General features: G+C 46.8%; 1 protein-coding gene across 5 annotated transcripts in view; it reads left to right on the plus strand.

Moving 5' to 3' along the window:
- The window catches only part of MDGA2 (MAM domain containing glycosylphosphatidylinositol anchor 2), a 588,493-nt gene that overhangs the window by 426,153 nt on the left and 139,601 nt on the right, over positions 1-22,739 (plus strand). For all 5 annotated transcript variants that reach the window (XM_061612635.1, XM_061612637.1, XM_061612638.1 and 2 more), the window contains one exon: positions 21,107-21,376. In XM_061612635.1, the coding sequence (XP_061468619.1) occupies positions 21,107-21,376 (270 nt within the window). The remainder of the gene's footprint in view (positions 1-21,106; positions 21,377-22,739) is intronic.

Below are 22,739 nucleotides of genomic sequence, written 5' to 3' on the forward strand. Positions count from 1 at the left end.
AAAAATCTGAATTTCACATATATGCTCATGGGGTCTGAACTGGCGGTGACCGACCAGGAGAGAGACCTCGGGGTTGTAGTGGACAGCACGATGAAAATGTCGACCCAGTGTGCGGCAGCTGTGAAAAAGGCAAATTCCATGCTAGGGATAATTAGGAAAGGTATTGAAAATAAAACAGCCGATATCATAATGCCGTTGTATAAATCTATGGTGCGGCCGCATTTGGAATACTGTGTACAGTTCTGGTCGCCTCATCTCAAAAAGGATATTCTAGAGTTGGAAAAGGTTCAGAAGAGGGCAAGAAAGTGGATAGAGAAAAGTTCTTCTCCCTCTCTCATAATACTAGAACTCGTGGACATTCAAAGAAGCTGAATGTTGGAAGATTCAGGACAGACAAAAGGAAGTACTTCTTTACTCAGCGCATAGTTAAACTATGGAATTTGCTCCCACAAGATGCAGTAATGGCCACCAGCTTGGATGGCTTTAAAAGATTAGGCAAATTCATGGAGGACAGGGCTATCAATGGCTACTAGCCGTGATGGCTGTGCTCTGCCACCCTAGTCAGAGGCAGCATGCTTCTGAAAACCAGTTGCCGGAAGCCTCAGGAGGGGAGAGTGTTCTTGCACTCGGGTCCTGCTTGCGGGCTTCCCCCAGGCACCTGGTTGGCCACTGTGAGAACAGGATGCTGGACTAGATGGGCCACTGGCCTGATCCAGCAGGCTCTTCTTATGTTCTTATGTTCTTATGAGTGAGATCCTATCAGCACATTATACCTCTGCTCTGAAATCTGCACTGGTTGCTGTTTTGCTACCAGGCCAAGTTGAAGCTGTGCTTTCCATGTTACGGGTGCCACATAGTACTGGTTCTGCTCTTGTAAGAAATCAGTCCTGTATAGTGGCAGCACCTACGCTTTGGAACTCCTTGCCTATTGACATTAGGCAGACGCCTGTTTTCAGCACCTGCTAAAATCAGTTTTCTTGAGGCAAGCCTCTCCAGGCATGTGGCAGCTATTGTGTTTTTAAATCTGTTTTTAATTCATTGTTCATTTTATTATTTTGAATGTTTTTAAGTATCTGTCCTTAATGCTTTTGCCAATAATTTTATTGTTTTAATTCTTTGTGTAAACCGCTTTGAGATTTTTTACAATAAAGCGGTATATAAATGTTGTAAACAAAAATACATAAATAAATGTTGGAGTAACTGTGGCCCTTGAGTCTCTTCCCACTTTTGGGAACCAAGGAATCTGCCTTATACTGATTCAGGCCATTTCGTACCATGATTTCTTAAATGCAATACCATACCAACCACAACAAGATTCCTATGAGTAAGGCAGAAAACTAAGCATCTCACAACCAGTCAGGATTCCTAACCAAAAACCAAAAATATGATAAATGAAGAAATATTTATATAAGCATGACTATCAAATATATTTATTTTTTACACAAACTGTAAAGATATTTATAGTGCAATCCTAGGTTTATTTATTCAGAAGCAAGTCCCAGTGTATTCAGTTGGGCTTACTCAAACAGGAACAAAACTGCAACCTCAAGTGATAAGCAACTTCATTCACACAACCCAAAATTCTGAATCATGCCACTTTACGCTGTTTTGCAACTGTTTATATTTGTTTTTATGGTTATTGGATTTTAAATGGCTTTATTTCTTGCTGTGAGCTGCCTTGGTTTCCAACCCTACCTCACAGGGTTGTTGGAAACACTCCATACACGCACACGCACACACTGCAGATGTATAAATACATACAGCCCATATAATAGTTTATTGTCAAACCAGTTGGTCATTGCAGAAAAATCAGTATTAGTTTTTTAAAAATCAGTATTAGTTTCCTATAGAATAAAAACTGTAATACCTAAGTAAGCCCTGACTACTTTCTTTAAAATAGGACTGGAGGGGGGGGGACAGAAAGAGTTAGAACACAAACACAGTTCTTTGTTACATTCACTCCAAAGTCCCATTGATTTTCAGCACATTCATAACCATGTCTACTCAAAAGTAAGTCCTATTGAATTCACTCTGGGCATATGGGATTAGCATTGCTTTTACAAAAACAAGTATTGGGAAGGTTTTCAAAACACTGCCCAGGATCTGACTCCTGCACACAAGAGGAAAAAAACCTGAAATGTATATACTTACCCAGTTTATGAGATTTTCAGATCTACAAGGGGGGAAACCACCATTTTCTGGCATTGCAATGAGCTTTTCTAGACACTGCCTCAGGTCAATGAAACTGAAACACAACCCTGGCTTCACTGATTGGCTGCAATCCTGAATGGGCGCGGTTAAAGCTAGGAAGTGCTATACAGTACTGTTTAAAGAAAGATTTAACAGTCAGGGACGGCTGACGTTTTTATGTATATCTCGAGAACCAGACCACCTAGAAACTTTTTTTTAAAAAAAATTAAAGCTGAGAATCCGGGCCACCTAAGGGGCTAACCGGGCGCTGGGTGGCATGCAAAGAAGCTGGATAAAACCCGGCTAACCGGGCAATATGGCAACCCTAGCAGTGACTGGCCCAAGGTCACCCAGTGAACTTCATGGCTGTGTGGGGATTCGAACCCTGGTCTCCCAGGTCATAGTCCAATACCTTAACCACTACACCATACTCTACCTTAAACTTTATTGTAAGTTGATCACAAGCTGAATATGAGCCAACAGTATGATGTTGCTGCAAAAAAAAAAAGGCAAGTGCTATTTTAGGCTGCATTAACAGAAGTATAGTTTCCAAATTGCATGAAGTATTAGTTCCCCTCTATTTGGCACTGGTTATGCCTCATCTTGAATTCTGTGTCCAGTTCTGGTCTCTGCACTTCAAGAAGGATGCAGACAAACCAGAACAGGTTCAGAGGAGGGCAACAAGGATGATCAGGGGACTGGAAACAAAGACCTATGAGGAGAGACTGAGAGAACTGGGCATGTTTAGCCTGGAGAAGAGAAGACTGAGGGGAGATAGGATAGCACTCTTCAAGTACATGAAAGGTTGTCACACAGAGGAGGGCCGGGATCTCTTCTCGATCATCCCAGAGTGCAGGACACAGAATAATGGGCTTAAGTTGCAGGAAGCCAGATTTCAACTAAACATCAGGGAAAAACCTCCTGACTATTCGAGCGGTACGACAATGGAACTGATGACCTAGGAAGGTGGTGGGCCTTCAAGAGGCAGGTGGACAGCCACCTATCAGGGATGCTTGGATTCCTGCATTGAGCAGGGGGTGGACTCGATGACCTTATAGGCCCCTTCCAACTCTACAATTCTATGATTTTGGGAAGGGGGTATAAATTTTCCAACTAAATAAATTTCACATATTATATGGTAGTAAACCCAGCATTGCAACTGCCTATGAACTCAACCAGGTGTCATTCCTCCTGAGTCGATAAGAACATAAGTTTGTATCAGCCATAAGGGTCAAGAGCACACGTGGTTGCTTGGACAGAACCAAGCACTATCCACATCCTCAAGCCTTGTTCCTGAAACTCATCCAACACAACAGGACAAGACAGTGTTCTCGACACCTCTTGAGATTTCTCCGCTGTAACTGTGGACTCAAGGTCCTGATGGATACAAGCAATTTTACCCTCAAAATGCTTTGCAAACAAATCACAGAGAGCCACACATTGGTTCCACCACCTCCTTTGGGGGAGAGTGTAAAAGGCCTCGTACAATCCAGAAAATTGGATGTAATGGGGGCAGCAAAGCATGCCTTCTTTACTGCCCTCACTGCCACTGAGTAGTCTCAGTAATGAGCACTCACCAGTGTTTGATTACATTCATCTGGAGTTTTTCTCCACTGGTGCTCAAGCTGTCTCCCATCTTGTTTCATTGCCCTAAGCTCTGGTGTATACCAAGGAGCCGAACAGGCTCTGCGCTGCAGGAGAAGGTGCTCAGGGGCAATTGTGTCAATAGCCCGGGCCATCTGCACATTCCACAAATCAACCAGGAACACCGGTAATATCTGCTGGAAAACTCCCCGGAGCTGTCTGGAAATCAACTGGATCCATCAGCCTCCAAGGGTGGATCATCCTAATAGGAACAAAATGAGACTTATTGTGTTGCCCTGATGCTAAACACATTGGTTTGGGAATAATAAGCACAGTTTAGTTGGGGGGAGAAGGGGAATGCATTTTAAGAGTAAAAATTAAATACAAAATGAGCATCTGTAACCATGGATATGCTCAGCCGGCCACCCTCACCCCAAGCCAGTGTCAGCTGTGGTGGCCCTTGGTTTGCCCGTCCCAACCAGGTGCCAACCCTGGGACTGTTTTCCAATGATCTCATCATCTGCAGCTGTACCCGGTTGGTCATTTGGGGAGACTGGGTTATGGGGCCCTGGGCTGTGGTGCCAGAGCCAACCTTAGCTGTCCTACTGGCTTTGGACTGAGACGTGTTTTAACACTGACTGGCGATGGTTTAATGTTGGGTGGGGTGACTGTGGCTCAGTGGTAGAACACCGGTGTTGCATGAAGAAAGTCCCAGGTTCCAGACAACACTCAGAATAAGGCAGGTTCCAACATAACATCCATGTCTCTAAATGCAGATTCCTATGAACCCTCTGTGTTTTTCTCTTCTTTGTCAAAAATGAATGGATACATTGGTGATTATCTTTGTCAAAGGCATAACTTATCCACAGGACAAGGCCGTTAAAGAACTGTACGCCCCCGGCTTATATCTGTGTGCTTCTGTCCTCCTGACACGTCTTGCACAAAACTGCACTCTTTTCATATCTCCACCACTCATTGCAAAGAGCTTGTTAACGGAAGCACAAACAAGAACAGTCGTGGAATTGTCAGTCAGCTGCGATGATAAACTTACAAATGGCCATTGAATCTTATAAACCTTGCATATATATGCCACATTAGGAAGAATCATTTGCAGGTAAAATTTACAAACCCCGGACAATTCTAATTTGTTAGAAATTAGCCATAAGTGGCTGTCTCTCGCTTGTACATTATCGAAATTACTAGCAAATTGCTCTGTTCGCTTTCATTATAATGGACATGTGGTCACAAAAGCCTTGCCTGGATTTGTGTGTTTGTGTGCTGTTGCATTAAAGGGCAGTGCTCAGTATTGACTCTGAGTTTCACAGTAGCTGCAACTTGGCTCTGGTTTGGGAAATCACATCTGTTGATTTTGGTTTGGCTGGGTTTTGTCTGAATGTGAGAAAAAGGCAGCTGCCAGTTTCTCTGAAGTCATAAATGTATTTTATTTTTAAAAGATAGGCTATAACTGTTTTAAGTGGTGCACATAATAAAACTGTTGAGAAAGCAGTTCAAGAACATAAGAAAAGCCTAGCTGCTGCACTGCAGGCCCATGACGGCCACCTGCCACATGCTCCACCTACCTCTCGAAGTAAATGCTGGTCGCCAAGGCAGCGCCAGACATGCTGGGGCCCATTGTGCTGCTGGTGCAAGTCTGCCATCAATCAAGATGGTGGCTGAGTTTTCCCTCAGGGCCTGATGCCTTTACCGCCATCTTGGTTGATGGCACACATGCTTGCTATGTGCACTCATCCCTGCCATCAATCAAGATGGTGGCAGAGGCATCTGGCCCTTAGGGAAACCTCAACCGCCATCTTGGTTGATGGCAGACTGGGCCCTGGCATGCCTGGTGCCGCCCTAGTGACCAGCATTTACTTTGAAAAGTAGGCGGAGCATGTGGCAGGAAGCGGTTGTGGGTCTGTGTGGCAGTGGGGAGGGGATGCCTCGGAACTCCATCCCGCGATCCTCGCTGCAGATTGTGAAAGCTACTGCTACCCACTCAAGGGCCCCTTGGAACCCAGGACCCTCGGCCAGGGTCTGACCTGGCCACCCTGTGACGCCAGCCCGGCTGCTGGATCAGGCCAAAGGTGCCCCGTCTAGTCCAGCCTCCTGTTCACACAGTGGCCAACCAGATGCCCCAATGGGAAGCCCCCAAGCAGGACCTGAGGACAGCAACACTCTCCCCACGTGCGGCTCCTCCCAGCATCTGGGCTTAACTGGATCAGACCAAACACCCATCCAGTCCAGCATCCTGTTTTCACAGTGGCGGGCCTGATGCTTATAGGAAGCCCATTAGCGGGACCTGAGTACAGCAGTGCTCTTCCCACTTGTGTTTAGAGGGGCATAGTGCTATGCTGGCTAATAATAAAATCCACACAGCTATTACACACACACACATCAATAACACATGGATCAAATCAGTAACACTTTAAAAAATAAATATAGAGGTTTTTTACGTTTGGGTAGAGTTGGTAAAATATAGGCCTCTGCACTTTTAAATGAATGGGATAATGCTGTGTGCTAAAATGCAAGGAGCCCTACTAATGTGCCAGTTTCAAATAAAATTCTGGTGATGACATTTCCAAAAATGCATCATTTGTGGTGGAGGAAGCATGATTTTCTTCTTGTTACACTGTGCCACAAGATTCCTGTTGAAGCACATGGCATTTCTTGAGTTTCTTAAGCAGAAGTATGAAAATGTAGGCTAGGAGGTATTTTAACAAGTGTGTGCACAGGAAAGATGTGCCTGCACAGGGGAGTGACCTAGATAAAGCAAGTTAAATATATTGTCAGTGATATTTGTTTGTTGCTGAAAGGTCAGGCTGATCGCTACCATGGAAGGATTTTCTTGTGGGGGGGGGAGTGAGTTGGAGAAGGGTGAATATTTAAAGCATCAATGTCAAAGGCACTGCTGTTGTTGAACATGGATTTGTTTATATTTTTAAACACAGATTTCCCAACATCGATTTTCTTGTGAACTGATGAGTTTCCCCACTGAACTCAATGAAGTGTGGGAAAACCTGTAACTTTATGCAGAATGTATGATCTGCAGCTGAATATTTATTTATTCATGCATACATACAAATAGGTCTTTTATATCCCACCTTTCCTCCAGGCTGAAGCTCAAGGTGGCTAACAGTGAGAAATAAAACAACCAACCACCATTCAAATGACAAAACATAATTTAAAAGCAAAGAATCATAATAAAAATACATATGATAAGATCAGTAGCGATTGTATTGTTACAGGATTGGGGGTTGGTTGGTTTGGATGATATCTGTGGGTGCCCTCCAAACCTGTAATTTTGTATCTGGAAGGAACCTGCTGAACTGGCCAAGGCAGTTTCTTTGTTAAGTTAATAGGTTTGGCCACGTCTATCCAGTGTCCGTATTAACATGTCTAAAGACTTGGTCAAGAGCAGATGTGTTGCCATAGGAACCAATGGACAGGGATACTTCTTGAGGAGGACTGCCCTCTCCCCCTCACACACTCATGTAGCTAGGGCCAAGAGGTAGACTGTTTGCTTTCGAGTTAGCCTGATCTGGAACTAGGGAGACAGAGAGGTGGCCACTCTCTGTGTTGAATCCAAAGCAGGTATGGCTTTGGGGACCCTCCCAAGAAACCTAATGGGGAAGCAAGTTCTGTTGGAGTGTTGATGCTGCGAGCCATCCACCTTATGCTTAGGTGGTATGAATGTGCAGTAGAAGGAGGTGAGTGGGAGGAAGGCAGATTGCTGACAGAGGGAGTGCGGGGAGAGGTACAGAGCTGAACATCAGCCCCCTCACACCCCTTGCAGAAGGAGCTGTCTCCAAGAAGCTGTTGTCTTTGTAGTAACATCAGGATGAGGCCCCACTGAGGACATATTCCATCTGCCTGAGTGGCTGCAGCAGCCTAGGGCACTCCCCCAAACCAGCAGACCTTGTAGCCCTGCTGGGGAAGGGGTGGATATAAGCCAAGCCAGCCAGGGATGACACCAAAGGGAGTTGCCCCTTTGGGGTGTGATGAGGGTGAGGGCTTACCCCCTTTTAATTAATTTTATAGGGCAGGGTTTTATGTGTGGTGCTGATGGTTTGTTTTCCCCTGGGGGAATTGTCTTGTTTTTCTCTGGGCTGTTTCTAGAGTGAGAGCCTGGAGGTGACCTGGAGTGGTGTTTGTTAATGGAAAGTGGTTTCATACTCCTGGAGTGAGAATCCAGTCCAGCATGAAACTGTGCTTTTCCTGGGTGAGAGTCGGAGGGGAATGGTTTTTATCTCAGGTGAGAGCTGGGGTGTGAATTGCGTCCGATAGTTTTCTTTGTGTAGCTGTTTCCCTGCTACCACCTTCTGCTGCATATCTTTGTTTATTAGTGGTGGGTCATTGAAGTATGTTTCTGGGCTAGGAACAGGGAAGGTTGGGAGTGGGCCTGCCATCCCTGTGATGGCAGCTAGGGGGAGATATGGTGGTGGGCACAGTTATAGAGGGGGAAGAGAAGGGCAAGTTACATCAAAGCCCTCTGCTTTACCTTCCGTGTTTCAGAATTTGGGAACGTTGGTCTGCGGTGGTGTTAATAAATGCCAGGTCTGCCCAGAACAAAATATCTGTCATCCATAATTTGATTGTGGATGAGGAGGCAGATTTGGCGTATATAACTGAGACCTTAGGGGGTGAGCTAGGTGGCCCAGTGCTAACCAGCTGTGCCTGCGTGGGTTCTTGGTGCAGCACCATTCCAGGTCAGAGGGGCAGGGAGAGGGAGTTGCAATCATGCATAAAAATTCCATCTCCCTTACCAGAAGACCAATCTCACTGTGTCTGGGATTGAGGGACTGCTTGTGGTATTGGGCCAGGGAGTCAGAACAGGGATGATGTTAGTGTACCATCCACCCCGCTGCCCTGCAACCTCCCTAACTGAGCTGGCAGAGGTAATCTCGGATGTGGTATTGGAGAACCCTTTCACGGTGGTGTTGGGGGACTTCAGTATCCACACTGAGGCTGCCTCAAATGGGCCAGCTCAGGACTTTGTGGCCTCCATGACAACCAAGGGGCTGTCTCAATAGATCAATGTGGTGAATGGGTTTTTGTCATCTGGCCAAGAGAACGTTGCTCTGACACCCTCGGAGGCTTGATGTAGCAACTCTGCAAGGCGCTTTGGGGACAAAATCGATCAGATTCGGGCAGAATTGGATGCCACAGTTAGAGCAAGGGCAACAGAGGCATCCAGAGCATTATCTGTTCCGCCTGCAGTGTATCAGTTTCAATTATTGCAGCCTGATGATGTGGATAAGCTGCTTGAATGAGTGAGGCCCACCCACTGCCCCCTTGACCCTTGACCATTCTGGCTGCTGAGAACTAGTGTAGGGGAGTGACTAGGTGGGTCCAGGGAGGAGGGGGAGGTGCCATCTGCCTTGACGGAGGTAGTGGTGCATCCCTTCCTTAAGAGGACCTCCCTGGACCCCAACGTGGCAAATGTCCCCTTTTTGGGCAAGGTGCTCGAGAAGGTGGTGGCGGTCCAGCTTCAAGCATGCTTGGAGGAAACTGATTATTGGATCCTCTCCAGTCTGGCTTCAGGCCTGGCCATGGCACTGAAACCGCCTTGTTCACCCTAGTTGATGACATCTGTTGGGAGAGAGAGAGATAGGGGGAGTGCGACCTGCTCATTCTCCTTGATCTCTCAGTGGCTTTTGATACTGTTGACCACTTTAACAGTCATGGATTCCCCAAAGTATCCTGGGAAGTGTAGTTTGTTAAGGCTCCTGAGAGTTGTTAGGAGACCCCTATTCCCCCTAGAGAGCTACAGTTGAATGAGTGGTTTAACAATCATTCCTCTTCCTAGGGAATTCTATAAATTGTAGGTCACTGAGGGCCATAGAGGGTCTCCTCAATGACTCTGAACAAACTATAGCTACTCTCAGCACCCTGAACAAGCTACACCTCCCAGGATTCCAAAGTTCTATGAGGAGAGACTGAAAGAACTGGGCATGTTTAGCCTTGAGAAGAGAAGACTGAGGGGAGATATGAGAGCACTCTTCAAGTACATGAAAGGTTGTCACATAGAGGAGGGCCGGGATCTCTTCTCGATTGTCCCAGAGTGCAGGACACGGAATAATGGGCTCAAGTTGCAGGAAGCCAGATTTCGGCTGAACATCAGGAAAAACTCCCTAACAATGGAACCAATGACCTAGGGAGGTGACGGGCTCTCCGACGCTGGAGGCCTTCAAGAGGCAGCTGAACAGCCATCTGTCGGGTATGCTTTACGTTGGATTCCTGCATTGAGCAGGGGGTTGGACTTGATGGCCTTATAGGCCCCTTCCAACTCTACGATTCTATGATTCTTTGGGAGAAGCCCTGGCTGTTTAATGGAGGATGATCCTGCTTTAAAGGTATGGTGCTGATGGGCCCAACGTTAAGTATATTTATTTATTTATTTATTTTATTAAATTTATATACCACCTGACTAGCATTAGCTCTCTGGGTGGTGAACAACAGAAATGCTCCTTATTTTTTGTTTCCTGTCTCTGGTTTTCTGCATTTGGGGAGTGTCTTGTTCATATTTTCACTGTGAGATGCTGTCACTGCCATTCTTCTGGCTTCAGCTTCCTCCCAGAGTTGTTGTTGTTATTCACATTTTCCCAAATTTTGCAGTGCAGTTCTCCGACCAAGAGATATGTACAATGATGATGCATATAACAGGGGAAAGTATTCATATGTCTGCATATATTAGTGACAATTTATTTATTTTATTTATTATTTTATTTATATCCTGCCCTTCCCAGTAGGGGCCCAAAATAACATACAAAAATGCATCCTATTAGGGAAAGTTGTTTTGCAAAAACATGCATATTAGGCAAAATTGCGAATAAAAATGTGTATTATCAGGAGAAACTTGCACTAAAAATTACAAAAAATCAGAAACTGACATGAAAATGTGGAGGGCTGAATTTAAGATTGGAAAAAAGGGAGAGAGTGAGAAAAACTGAAATGGACCCACCCTCGCACTCCTGCCTGACATACGTGTGGCCACTCGACTTAAGAAGTCCCTTCACTTCTGTATGTGCATGTGCTGGTCACTGTCAGTCCCCTCGCACAGTACAATTGCGTTTTGTGTATCCAGAGTCAGAGGAATAACCCATGTTGTTGTGGGATTGTGGTTCCTTTTATGAGCCCATAAAATACCTTCAAGACCAAGTGTATTGCTGGCTAAAAGAGACTGCCACTCTGGATGTGGCCTGCAAGCCAGGCTGGTGATGTTTTTAAGGGTTTTAAGAGCCTGCCAAGTTGTGCCCACCCAATTGCTGGTGCAGTGTTTTATTTCCTACTCCGAGAGAGGCCATTAGGAGTCTAGAAAAGCACTTGGGATGTCCATTGCCAAAATGCCTTTGAAAATGTGAGTAAACCATGAATAAACCACAAGTGTCCCTTTGAGGGACAATGAATGGAAATAGCAAAAAATTAAATGTTTTATTACCATACAAAATAGGGAATGGGGGCTGTTTGTCCTTGAACAGTCATCACTTCCTTGAGGGCAGGCTTTGTCTCTGATGAATGAAGAGGACTGTCATGCAGCCACAAACTGTTGTTGTTGTTGTTTTAAATGTTTTTTTTATTGAAGTTTATTTTTGAGGGGGGGGGAACTCACTTGATCATATAGTGGCTGATCCTGGACCATCCCATCCATAAAACAAGCCGTTGGTTATGAAATGCCGGCCAGATGATAGATGTTTTAAAAAAGAGTAGCACCTTTACTGCCATTGCTACTAGAGCAAGCATGGAGAGCTGTGTGTGTGGACCCTTCTAGGCTATAGTAGGGATTCTTCTTTTGGTTTGGTCTGGGTTTTCCACAGGTGCGTTCTGCAACATTTATTTATTTATTTATTATTTCATTTATACCCCGCCCTTCCTTCCAGCAGGAGCCCAGGGTTGCAAACAGAAACACTAAAAACACTTTAAAACATCATAAAAACATACCTTAAAATACATTTTTTAAAAAATGTTAAAAACATTAAAAAAACAACTTTAAAAACATCTTTTTTAAAAAAGGGTTAAAGACATATTAAAAGTAATTCTAACACAGACGCAGACTGGGATAAGGTCTCAACGTAATAGGCTTGTTGGAACAGGAAAGTCTTCAATAGGTGCCAAAAAGATAGCAGAGATGGCACCTGCCTAATATTTAAGGGGAGGGAATTCCACAGGGAAGGTGCCGCCACACTAAAGGTCCGTTTCCTATATTGTGCAGAAGGGACCTCCTGATAAGATGGTATCTGCAGGAGGACCTCACCTGCAGAGAGCAGTGTTGCATGTCATTGATGGAACAATAGTGCATCAGTGGTGGATTTATGCTGATCCATCCACACATCATTCCGCTTTATTACCTGTTCTGCGATACTTTCTTAATGTTACTTCATTGTTGCAATCTGGAGGAGCACTCTTGCACTATGGAATAACAAAAGCAGGAGAAAAAACTAAATAAAAACCAGTCCATTTATGGTATAAAAAGTTACAGGATTTCAGCAGGAAGCTCTGGGAAACAAAGCAGTGTGACCACCCCACAACTTTTGCAGGTGCAAACAGCGTGGAAAGCGTGATCACGTATAACCGCCCCAATGCCATCATGGGTACAAGTCACCATGAATGCACAATCAAAGGGATGTCAGGAGGGGCCCTGCATCGAAGTCCAATCAGGACCACGGCGAGGGCAACAGTTTAAACCCAGAGCTTGGAAAAGTTACTTTTTTGAACTACCATCAGCCCAATCCAGTGGCCATGCTGGCTGGGGCTGATGGGAGTTGTAGTTTTTAAAAGTAACTTTTCCAAGCTCTGATTAAACTGCACACCCATCATGGTCCCTGTCTGGCTTTCCCCTCACAGACACCAGCTATTTAGTCTGTGAGAGTGGGAAACATGTATGTAGCACCAAACCATGTTACCAGTGTCCAACACTGGGACCCAGGAAGCTGCCTTGTGCTGAGTGAGACCATTGGTGCACCTAGCTCAATATTGTCTACACTGACTGGCAGCTATGGCTCTCCAGGGTTTCGGCAGGGGACATTCCCAGCCCTACCTGGAGATGCCATCAGGGATTGAAGCTGGGACCCTCTGCATGCAAAGCAAATGCTCTAGCACTGAGCTGTGAGTCTTCCCACTAATATCTGGTTTTGCCCTGAGGTGAGTTCCGGACTTCCTAGTTCACAGCTCAGGACTTGGGCCGAATGACTGCTCCTCAGTCCACCTGATTCTGCGTGTGAGCCACTCAGAGCAAATGCCTGCCTGTTTGACGGGTGAATTTGTTCTATTGTTATTGTTATGAAGTAGTCAATCATGTGAGCTGCCTTCACCAGCCTGGCCCCCTCCAGATGTTTTGGTCTACAACTCCCATCAGTGCTGCCTGGGGCTGATGGGAGTTGTAGTCCAAAACATCTGCAGATGGTGAAGGCTGGTGGATATGAATAAATGATTCAGCATTTATCTTTGTACAATTTTTGGAAACAGCCAATATATGTCCTCTTTTCCCAGGCCCCCATCCTTTCATTTTCGTTTTGTGCATCCCCTAACCCTGCTCACTGAGATGGGCATCCACATTGGCTCAACTCCATCTCCTTTGCCTTAACTGCACTGTGGAATCATTTTTTTTATTTGCTGCCACCAGCCTGGCAGAGACTGCAAGGCGAGGCGATTTGAGCAGCATCGAATGATGCATTGCTATTTTTGCACAGTACATTTCTGCTATGCAAACCATCTCATCCAAAATATGAAGTATGAAGCGATAATGCATAAAACATTGGCCCTGGAGTAGGTTATTTTGAAGAGCCATAAATTATGCAAGCTTCATGGAACTTTAAAGAAGTCTGTCACTGTGGCAAAGCGGAGTCCCTTGAGAGTAGGTCGCATAAAACCCCTCCTCGTGATTTGTGACTATTTCAGCAAATAAAAGTTTCAAATCTACTCAAAACATGCTTGATATATCTGGCTGTTTGCAAATTCTCTGATGACTGATGGTTTGTTCTGAGAAGACAGAGCAGCGGCAATGCACTGGCAAGTGAGCCATGTTGTAGGGAAAGGCTCCAGAGTGACTCTTCAACAAGACACCTGGGAATGTGCTGCTCAATTAGCTTTGTGATGTGGTTAGCACTGCAAACCACTTCACTGTAGTGGCTTCCCATAATGGTTCATTAACATGTCCAAACTAGGAATGAGAGTAGAGTTCATTTGTCCACTTTTTGCAGCCAATGGAGCAACACAGTATGACATTCGTGAACCTTTCTGCAGAAATGTATGACTTTAAAAAAAAAAAAAACATGAAAAGGTGTAAGCATTTTAGTGTGCATTAATCCTAACAAACACATTTTTGCGCAATTTTGCCCAATATACACGTTTGCAAAATGGTTCCCCTTAATATCATACAATTTGGTATGATTTTTGCTAATATATGCCTTTTAAGCACATTTCCCCGTAATATATGCATTTTTGTATTTATTTATTTATATCCTGCCCTTCCTCCCAGTAGGAGCCTGGGCACATTGCTTGGCCGTAGAATTGCCTTGCAAAATTCAAAGAAGTGTGAGCTTCAAACGATGGCTGTGTTCCAGTTTGTTTCGGAAAGTGTGAATTAGGCAGGTTCACCATTAAATGCAAACTGCATCAAATTTCTCCCCCATCCGTAGCTCCGAGTCACAATGGCTTTGTGCTACCTCCAGGATCAGAGAAGCCACGTCTGTGAATGCCACTGGCTGTGGAACCAGAAGAGGAGAGGTATGTTGCCGTTTGGGCAGCTTCTTCCTCTGGACAATCTTCAGGGGAAGCACAACAGAGAGAACACTGCAAGAACCCAAACATGGAGCTCCCAAGGCATGAGCGATGGTGACCAGTTACTAGTGGCAAAGATCAGCTGCCTGACAGGCAGACATTCAACTGCGCTGCTTTCCCAAAATGAGTGAGTTGCCAATAGGGGAAGTTTCATCTGTTGAATTCATGCTTGTCACTCAGTTAGGAAAGAGAGAAGGGCCCATTTCCCTGCACTTCTCCGATTTGGTAGAAATGAGATCATTCCCTGTAGGCGGAATTTGCTCTGGGATTTGTGCCCCTGGGAGGGGAGACAGGCTGCCTGACACATCCGTTCTGGCGGCGAACGCTGCTCTTGGGTCACCATTTCTAAAAATGTGGAGAACTTCTGCCTGGATCCAGGTGCCTTTTCCAAACCCTCCTTCACCCAGCTGTTGCTTTCCACACCTACTTCTCCTGCACAGCCGGGCTGCTCAGAAAGGTTTCCTCTTTTTTTATTAGAAAAGCTAAATGAGGAGCTACAGCGCTCTCGCTTGAAACCTTTTTTTTTTTTTAAAAGCAGACATTATTTTTTAAAGCTTTTATGGGAATGTACAGAGATGGGTCTGTACTTGTTCTGGTATAATATTCGTCTCTGTTTAGTCACGGGAGAATTGCTTGAGAAAAGTGCACTGCCTGTCCCTGCTTTCTCATTGATGCCAAATTTGCAGCCTCCAGGGAGTGCCAGCGGGTCTCTGCGTGCATACGGAGGAGGGAAGTCTTCACACTCCTCTTCAGGAACTCTGCATGTATGCGTGCCTGTGGCAAGCACAGGCATCCAAGAACCCAGGCATCCAAGAAGTAGAGATGTGCATTGTTCCAGTATGCTTGTCAGATTACCATTATTCCTGGTTGAACATACATTTGGGAGGAAGGAGGTGCATAGCTCAGAGGCTGAGTATGTGTTTGGCATGCAGGCGGCCTCCAGTTTCGTCCCTAGCATTTCCAGTTCAAGGGATTTCAGGCAGCAGCTGATGGGGAAGAGCTGCTGTCAGTAAAAACATAAGAGCCTGGATGTTGGATCAGACTAAATAGGGTCCATCTAGTCCAGCTACCTAATGTTCTCACAATGGCCAACCAGATGTACCAGTGGGAAGCCCATAAGGAGGACCTATGTACGACAGCACTCTCCCAAACTGTGAATCCCAACCACTGGCTTTCAGATGGAGATAGTACATAGCCACCATAGCTCATAGCCGTTAAGGTAGCCTTATCTCCTATGAATTTGTCTAATCCCCTTTTCAAGCCAAATTGATGGCCAGGTTGCCGATGACTGTTGTGACCTAGATGGACCAATGGTCTCACCCAGCTTAAGGCAGCTTCCTTTATTCCTATGGCTTGTTGGATTGGTTGTGTAGCTATTGTGTGCCACCATGGAATCATTACTGACGAAGAGTAATGTGCAAACTGTGGTGGGTTGAACTGCCATTGGGACAGGCTTCGTGTCAGTGGAACAGCATCTGTCTTGTGTGCAGAAAGGTCCCCGTTTCAATCCCTGGCATCTCCAGATAGGGCTGGGAGAGGCTCCCTGCCGGAAACCCCGGAGAGCCGCTGCCAATCTGTGTAGAGAGTACTGAACTAGATGGACCAGTGGGCCTGACTCAGTATAAGGCAACTTCCTGTGTTCTCACTGGAGACTATTTAGCTCTTGTCAGCTGGTGTGGAATGCAGAGGCCTGTCTTTGGAGGAGGGTAGATCGATCATGGTGCCACAGCTTTATTGCTCTTTATGGTTCATGTTGCTCCCTTGATTTTTGGTGAGGTCGGTATGTTGTCATGATTCACAATATACAGCTGGGGGGGGGGAGGCTGAGAAGGAGATTTGCATCAAGGTGCACAAGAAGTCCTGACATGATTAAAAATGGGCAAGGGGTTGATTGTGCCCAGGAATAAGGCCGCCAGAAGCCTACAGCCGCAGTCAGCAGAGCCGCTGTGAAACAACCCTTTGAAAGCCTTTGCAAAGCTGGCGCTGATTTAAATGGCTGCTGTTTGCAATCCCTGACTGAAGCAGGTTGTAAATTATTCTGTAGCCTGAGGAATAGACAGCCGAGAAGCCAAAATCATTGTCATCTTGTTGCAGGAGGCGGAGGGAGAGAGAGGAAGAGTTTCTGTTGTTGTTCCTGCTATGGTATTACACGTGCATGTGACAAGGAAACCAGAAACTGTGATCTGTGATATCACCTTGCAAAGCGTTGGACGGGGAGCGATGTTATTAGCGAGCGTTTGTTTTCCTTTGTGCCTCTGTTTGGCTCTTTGAAGTTTTATGTCTTGTCTTTGACAACGAATCTCAGGATGTTCAGTAACATACAACTTACTGAGGGAATTCCTTTATAAGAACCTAAGAAAGGCTCTGCTGGATCAGACTAAAGGCTCATCCAGTCCAGCCCCCATTTCTCACAATGGCCCACCAGATCCCTCTGGGAAGCCTGCAAGCAGGACCTGAGTGCAAGAGCACTCCCCTGCCCTCCTGCACTTTCTAGCAATTGGTAGTGGGAAGCATAGTCTTCTCCCAAGATTAGAGATCCATGGGTCATGTTTTCCTCTTTAAAAAAAAAAAAAGCACCCGAGTTGTTGTTTACAGTAGGAGTGGGCCGTTGCACTCTTGCCCGGCTTGTGGGCTTCTCAGAAGAGGCATCTGGTTGGACCTCTTGGGAACAGGAGGCTGGGCCCCATTTGGTCTGATCCAGCAGCCAGACTCTTCTGATGCCCTTATTATGGCACATTTTGTCCCTTCCCTTTGATTCTGTGTGTCTTTGTTCAGGTAGACGAGAAGGGGCATCCTGCGTGTAGACACGGTGCAATGCGGCCTTCACCACCCTAGTGGTTTTCAATTACAACTCTCATCAGTCCCAGCATCGTACGGCTATGCTGGCTGGAGGAGTAGTAGTTCAAAACATCTGGAGCGTGCCAGGTGAAGGAGAGTGAACCGTACTACCTCTGCTGTGTTGCACCAGGGCCTAGTGCATGGCAGGAAGAGAGAGTGGCCAATTCCATTGCCTGTAGGCACTTTGCTGCAAACCTTTGGCTTCACTCCTCACTCCTCCAAGCAAAACGAATAGCATGTACAAGGTAGGGTACACCCCTTGTCTGAAACCCTGGAGAGTCGCTGCCGGTCAGTGAGGACAGTACTGAGCCAGATGGACCAATAGTCTGACTTGGCATAAAAGGCGGCTTCCTGTGTCCTTGTCTTAGCCTCTTGATCCTCTGGCCCCTTTGCTATTCCTCTCTAGCCCCGTCAGACATGCTGATTAAGGGCAGCTGGCTGCCAGCCTGTGGACAAAGGCTAGGAGCAGTGATGGCAGCTCCCCCCCTCCAAGACTTACATGCATTGGCTGACGTTTGAGGTGGGACTTGCAGATGTGGCCCCAATCCCCTCTCCAGACATCTCTTCCACCCTATGCAGGACCTCTGAATTGGGATGCCTGTTGGTAATTACTGGCTTGACCACACGCAAACGTGGGCAGGGCTGCTGGAATAATACCAGCACGGAAGAGCGAATCTTTGCGCCTGGGCTCCTTTTGGGAGGAAGGGCGGGATATACATTTAATAAACAAACGCTAACAAAGCTGCCACTTCCCCAGCATTTCTTCCAGGACTGGGCATAAGCTGACCTCCCTGGGCCCCCTCCGCATGGCACTCCGGACTCCTGCTCCCCTCCTTCTCTCCCCTCCGCTCATTATCAAAATGCCCGCTGTGCTGTCCTTGCAGCTCTTGCAAGTGTTGCGCACACTCGTGGTGGTGTGTTTTTTCCATCATCGCCAGAAAGACTTCCTGGTTATGCTGCGCTCAGAGTTGTTTTGGCTTTGGTGCTGTTTGTGTCAGCTGTATGGTGCCGGGATCCTTCCTCTCTAGGGTTGCCACGTTCCTGGCCTGAGACTGATCCTGTATCTTTGGGAGAAGAGAAAGTCAGCCAAGTGCAGGGACCTTCTGCGTGCAATGCAGGTGCTCAGCTGCCAAGCTAGACCCTTTCCTAGTTGTACCCACCTGAAACCACTGTCCAAATGGGCTCCATGCTCCCTGCCACACCTGCAATGAATTTTGAGATTTATCAGAAAAGAAAATCTGCCTAGAGGATTTATTTTGTGAGTTTAGGATGGTGGAGAGGTAAAGAAAAGAGAAAGAGTGAGGACTTTAATTGCCCTCCTGAGGAATCAAGATGACCTGTAGCTCTCAGCGCTGTTGAAATAGTCAAATCTCCTGCCTGCCAATCAAAGTGGATGTCAGAAGCCCAGCCACAGAGGTCTTTTCTTCTCCACGGGCTAGACATGCTCCTCCATTTAATAGTCTGAATGCTGGAGACGAAATGGCAGAGGAGGGCAGGCTCTCCGCAGGGAGACGGGCCAGCTGCAGAGACAGCTGAGGCAGAGCGTCTGTGTCTCTGTGTGGGGAGGTGGGGGGCCAGCAGAAAGTTTTCCTTCCCATGGAAGCAGATGGACGAGCATCTCATTGTCTCAAGTGGATGCACTCTAGGCCTCTCCGTTGGCAGAGTGAAAAGAAGGCCAGACTCATTGATTTGAATCTGTTCCTGCGTGGTGATTGTGGTCTGGAAAGGGCTGTCTGATGAAGTGGGGGGGGGGTCAACACACACCCGTTTTGTGGTGGGGAGGGGTGGCTGGATGTAGGGTTGCCAGGTTCAGGGCCTGAGATTGATCCTGTATCTTTAGGAGAAGAGAAAGTCAGCCAAGTGCAGGTGTTCTTGCAACCCTGTAATGGGAAAAACCACACGGTGGAATTCTCCCTTCCCCCTGCACAACTTTTAAGGATACAGAAGACCTCTGGAGGCCGGGCCTGGTAAGCAAGCGGTCTTCTGTAACTTTAAAAGTTGTGCAGGGGGAAGTGAGAATCCCACCTTGTGGTTTTTCCCATTACAGTGCTGGAAGAACACCGGCACTTGGCTGACTTTCTCTTCTCCTAAAGATACAGGATCAGTCTCAGGCCAAGAACCTGGCAACCCTAGCTGGATGGGAAGGCATCTTTTCATGCTTCTGTGGCTAGTTTCTGCCCCTTTCCTTTAGGCCTGCAGCTGTGGTGTGTCTCAACTGCCGGATCCTTCGAGGGAATCCAAGACTGTTTAAAGTGGTATGATACCGCTTTAAATGTACAGTATAGAGGGGGCCTAATTTTCAGGTGGACTTCAGACCTCCATGTCCTTGATGCCTTCAGAGCCCACATTTCCCCTTGCCATATTCATGCATATTCCTGTGCCCTGTGTGATCATTTTCCAGTTCCTCAGTCTTCTGTGAGCATTGTCCCAAGCCTTCCTTTCTCTCTTCAGCTGCTCCCTCCTGCAACATCCTTCCCTCTGCATGATCTTCCTCTGCCCATCATTCCTTCCTGCTGTCCCACTGATCCCAGCCCCCCAGAGTCCCAGCCCCTAGAGTCCAAGCCCCCTAGCATCCTTGCCTTTCCTTCCCTCTTGCCAAATGCCCAAAACTTTTTTGGCCCCAGGCCTCATCTGCACCTTACATTTAAAACACTATGGATACCACAGAATCCTGGGAACTGTCATTTGTGAAGGGTGCTGAGAGTTGTTGTTGTTATGTGTCTTCAAGTCGACTACGACTTATGGCGACCCAATGAATCAGTGACCTCCAAGAGCTTTTGTCATGGACCACCCTGTTCAGATTTTGTAAGTTCAGGTCTGTGGCTTCCTTGATGGAATCAATCCATCTCTTGTTTGGCCTTCCTCTTTTTTTCTACTCCCTTCCGTTTTTCTCCAGCATTATTGTCTTCTCTAGTGAATCATGTCTTCTCATTATGTGTCCAAAGTATGATAACCTCAGTTTCATCATTTTAGCTTCTAGTGACAGTTCTGGTTTAATTTGTTCTAACACCCAATTATTTAGCCCAAATCTTTTCTGGCCTCAGGCCCCATCTGTACCTTACATTTAAAACACTGTGAAACCACAGAATCCTGGGAACTGTCATTTGTGAAGGTGCTGAGAGTTGTTAGGAAACCCCTTATCCCCTCACAGAGTGGTTTATTGACTAACCCCTTGTCCCAGGGAATTGCAGCTCTGTTAAGGGAATGGGGTGGGTGTCTCCTAACAACTCTCAGCACCGTTAACAAACTGTTATTAGTATTATTATTTATTAAGTTTATATCCCTCCCTTCATCTCAGAAGGAGCCTAGGGTGACAAACAAAAACACTAAAAACACTCTAAAATCTTAAAAACAGACTTTAAAATATATTAAAGCAAACCATCTTTGAGGGAAGCCATGACTTTTTAAAATGACATGATGCCACTTTAATTGTATAGTGCAGATGGGCCCCCACTCAGGCTAATTTTGGAGGCTGGCTTCACAGCAACGTTCTTGGGTGGATGATTTCACCCTGAGCAGCTAGAATGTGCCAATATGCAGGGTATGCAACTGCTAGGCTGGTCAGTCTAAGAATTTAATTTGCAAAGATTTCAGGGGAAAGATGACTGGATGTGATGTGTGCATTGGGGGGGGAAGCCCTCTGTGTGTAAGGCAAGGGACAGGTATGTGTTTACTGTGGCCTTTGGTGTCATCACCCCTCCTCTCCTATTTCTTGCAGATCCCCCTGCTGTCGAGCCAACGTTCCTTGAGATCCGGCAGGGCCACGGCCGAAGTGTCACCATGACCTGCCGAGTGCTGAGAGCTTACCCAACCCGGGTCTTGACCTTTGAGTGGAGACTGGGCAACAAACTCCTCCGGACAGGACAGTTTGATGCTCAGGATTCCACGGAGTACACGATTAGGAGCCTCTCCAGGGACAGTTATGGGATTTACAACTGCAACATCATCAACGAGGCGGGGGCCGGGAGGTGCAGCTTCTTCATGACAGGTAGGCCTTCCAGACAGTCCTTGGTTTGGGTCTGATTGCACATGGCGGAGTGGGGAACTGACGCCTCCCCAGGCTTGCATGTCACCTGCCTGTGATGCAGCAGACATGACTGTAGTGCACACCTGAGTGCCACGCAGGATGCGGAGCCGGTGCCTTCTCTGGGGCACAACAGGGACGGATGGGGCAGCTCTGCCCCCCACCCCACAAATCAGATATCAGTGTTGGCCAGCAGTGGTCACTTTATGAAGGGGAAAGATGTGTTCTGTGTATGTTAAGAGCATGTGGCTGTTATGAAGGATGCTATATGTCTTCGGGGGTGTAGGGAGGACTTTATGCATTGCAGGGAGCCCTTGAGATGTAATCTGTCTCTGTGGCCTGAGCACAGAGGTGCATTGCAACCCCCTGCTGGTGCCTTGTCCTTGCCCATAAAGTTGAACCAGGCCACCAAAGTATCACAGGTAGAGTGCAGGTTTGGACCTCATTGCCACACAGCTAGTCTTCAAAGGTTTATTGCTTTACCCTCCAGACACCTTCCAGTGGTGCCAACAAAACCACCACCATTATCATAATCATTTAGAGAAAAACTCCTTTATTTGAATCATGAATCTAGGTATCAGTTTGGAAGATCACATTATCTTGTTAGTTAAAGTAAATAGGAAATGAACAGCAGCCACTTCCTGATGCAAGAGAAGATAAAGGTCGTTGTCCGTGTGTCTTGGGGGGAAGAGGCCAAGCTGCTCCCGGCCTTGTGCTCCCGGCCTTTACTAACAGAGCCTCTTCCGATCTGAAAAGCCCCATCCTGGGTGCTGTCCCTTGGCCAGAATGCAATCGGTACTGGCCCATCAAGTTTTCAAGGCAGGAGAGGAAGGACAAGGGAGACCCTTCAGCCCTTTCCCTGTGTCCCACCATCCCCTCCATCGCTGAGCCCAGGGCATTTGGCCGTTGGCAGCACTGAGAAGCGAGCTTACACCCCAACTACAGAGCCCCACCCTGGGCTCTTCCTCTGGTCACTGCAGAGTGTGACGGGATGTTGAGAACCGGCTCTTACGACATGCCTCGAAGGAGATTTATGCAGAGCTGGGATGTGCCTTGACATTCAGGCAGGATTCTCGGGCCAAGAGGCTTTGATGCGAGTGGTGTCTGGCAGGAGGTAAAGAGGGGTGAGGGGATGCCATTTCCTTCCTTTCCAAAGCCCTTTCCTGCTATAACATTTTCTGAGCTTGGCTGGAGCCATTTCAAGGCGACTGCTTAGCCTTTGATGGGGGTGCAATGGAGGAACAGCCTGCTGCTGATTTATGGTGCCAACGCCAGCCAAATCACCGTGGACAGCTCCTTAAAAGTTCAAACTAAAACCTGGAGCAGA

Source organism: Rhineura floridana, chromosome 2 (assembly GCF_030035675.1).
Source record: "Rhineura floridana isolate rRhiFlo1 chromosome 2, rRhiFlo1.hap2, whole genome shotgun sequence".
Lineage (NCBI taxonomy): Eukaryota > Metazoa > Chordata > Lepidosauria > Squamata > Rhineuridae > Rhineura > Rhineura floridana.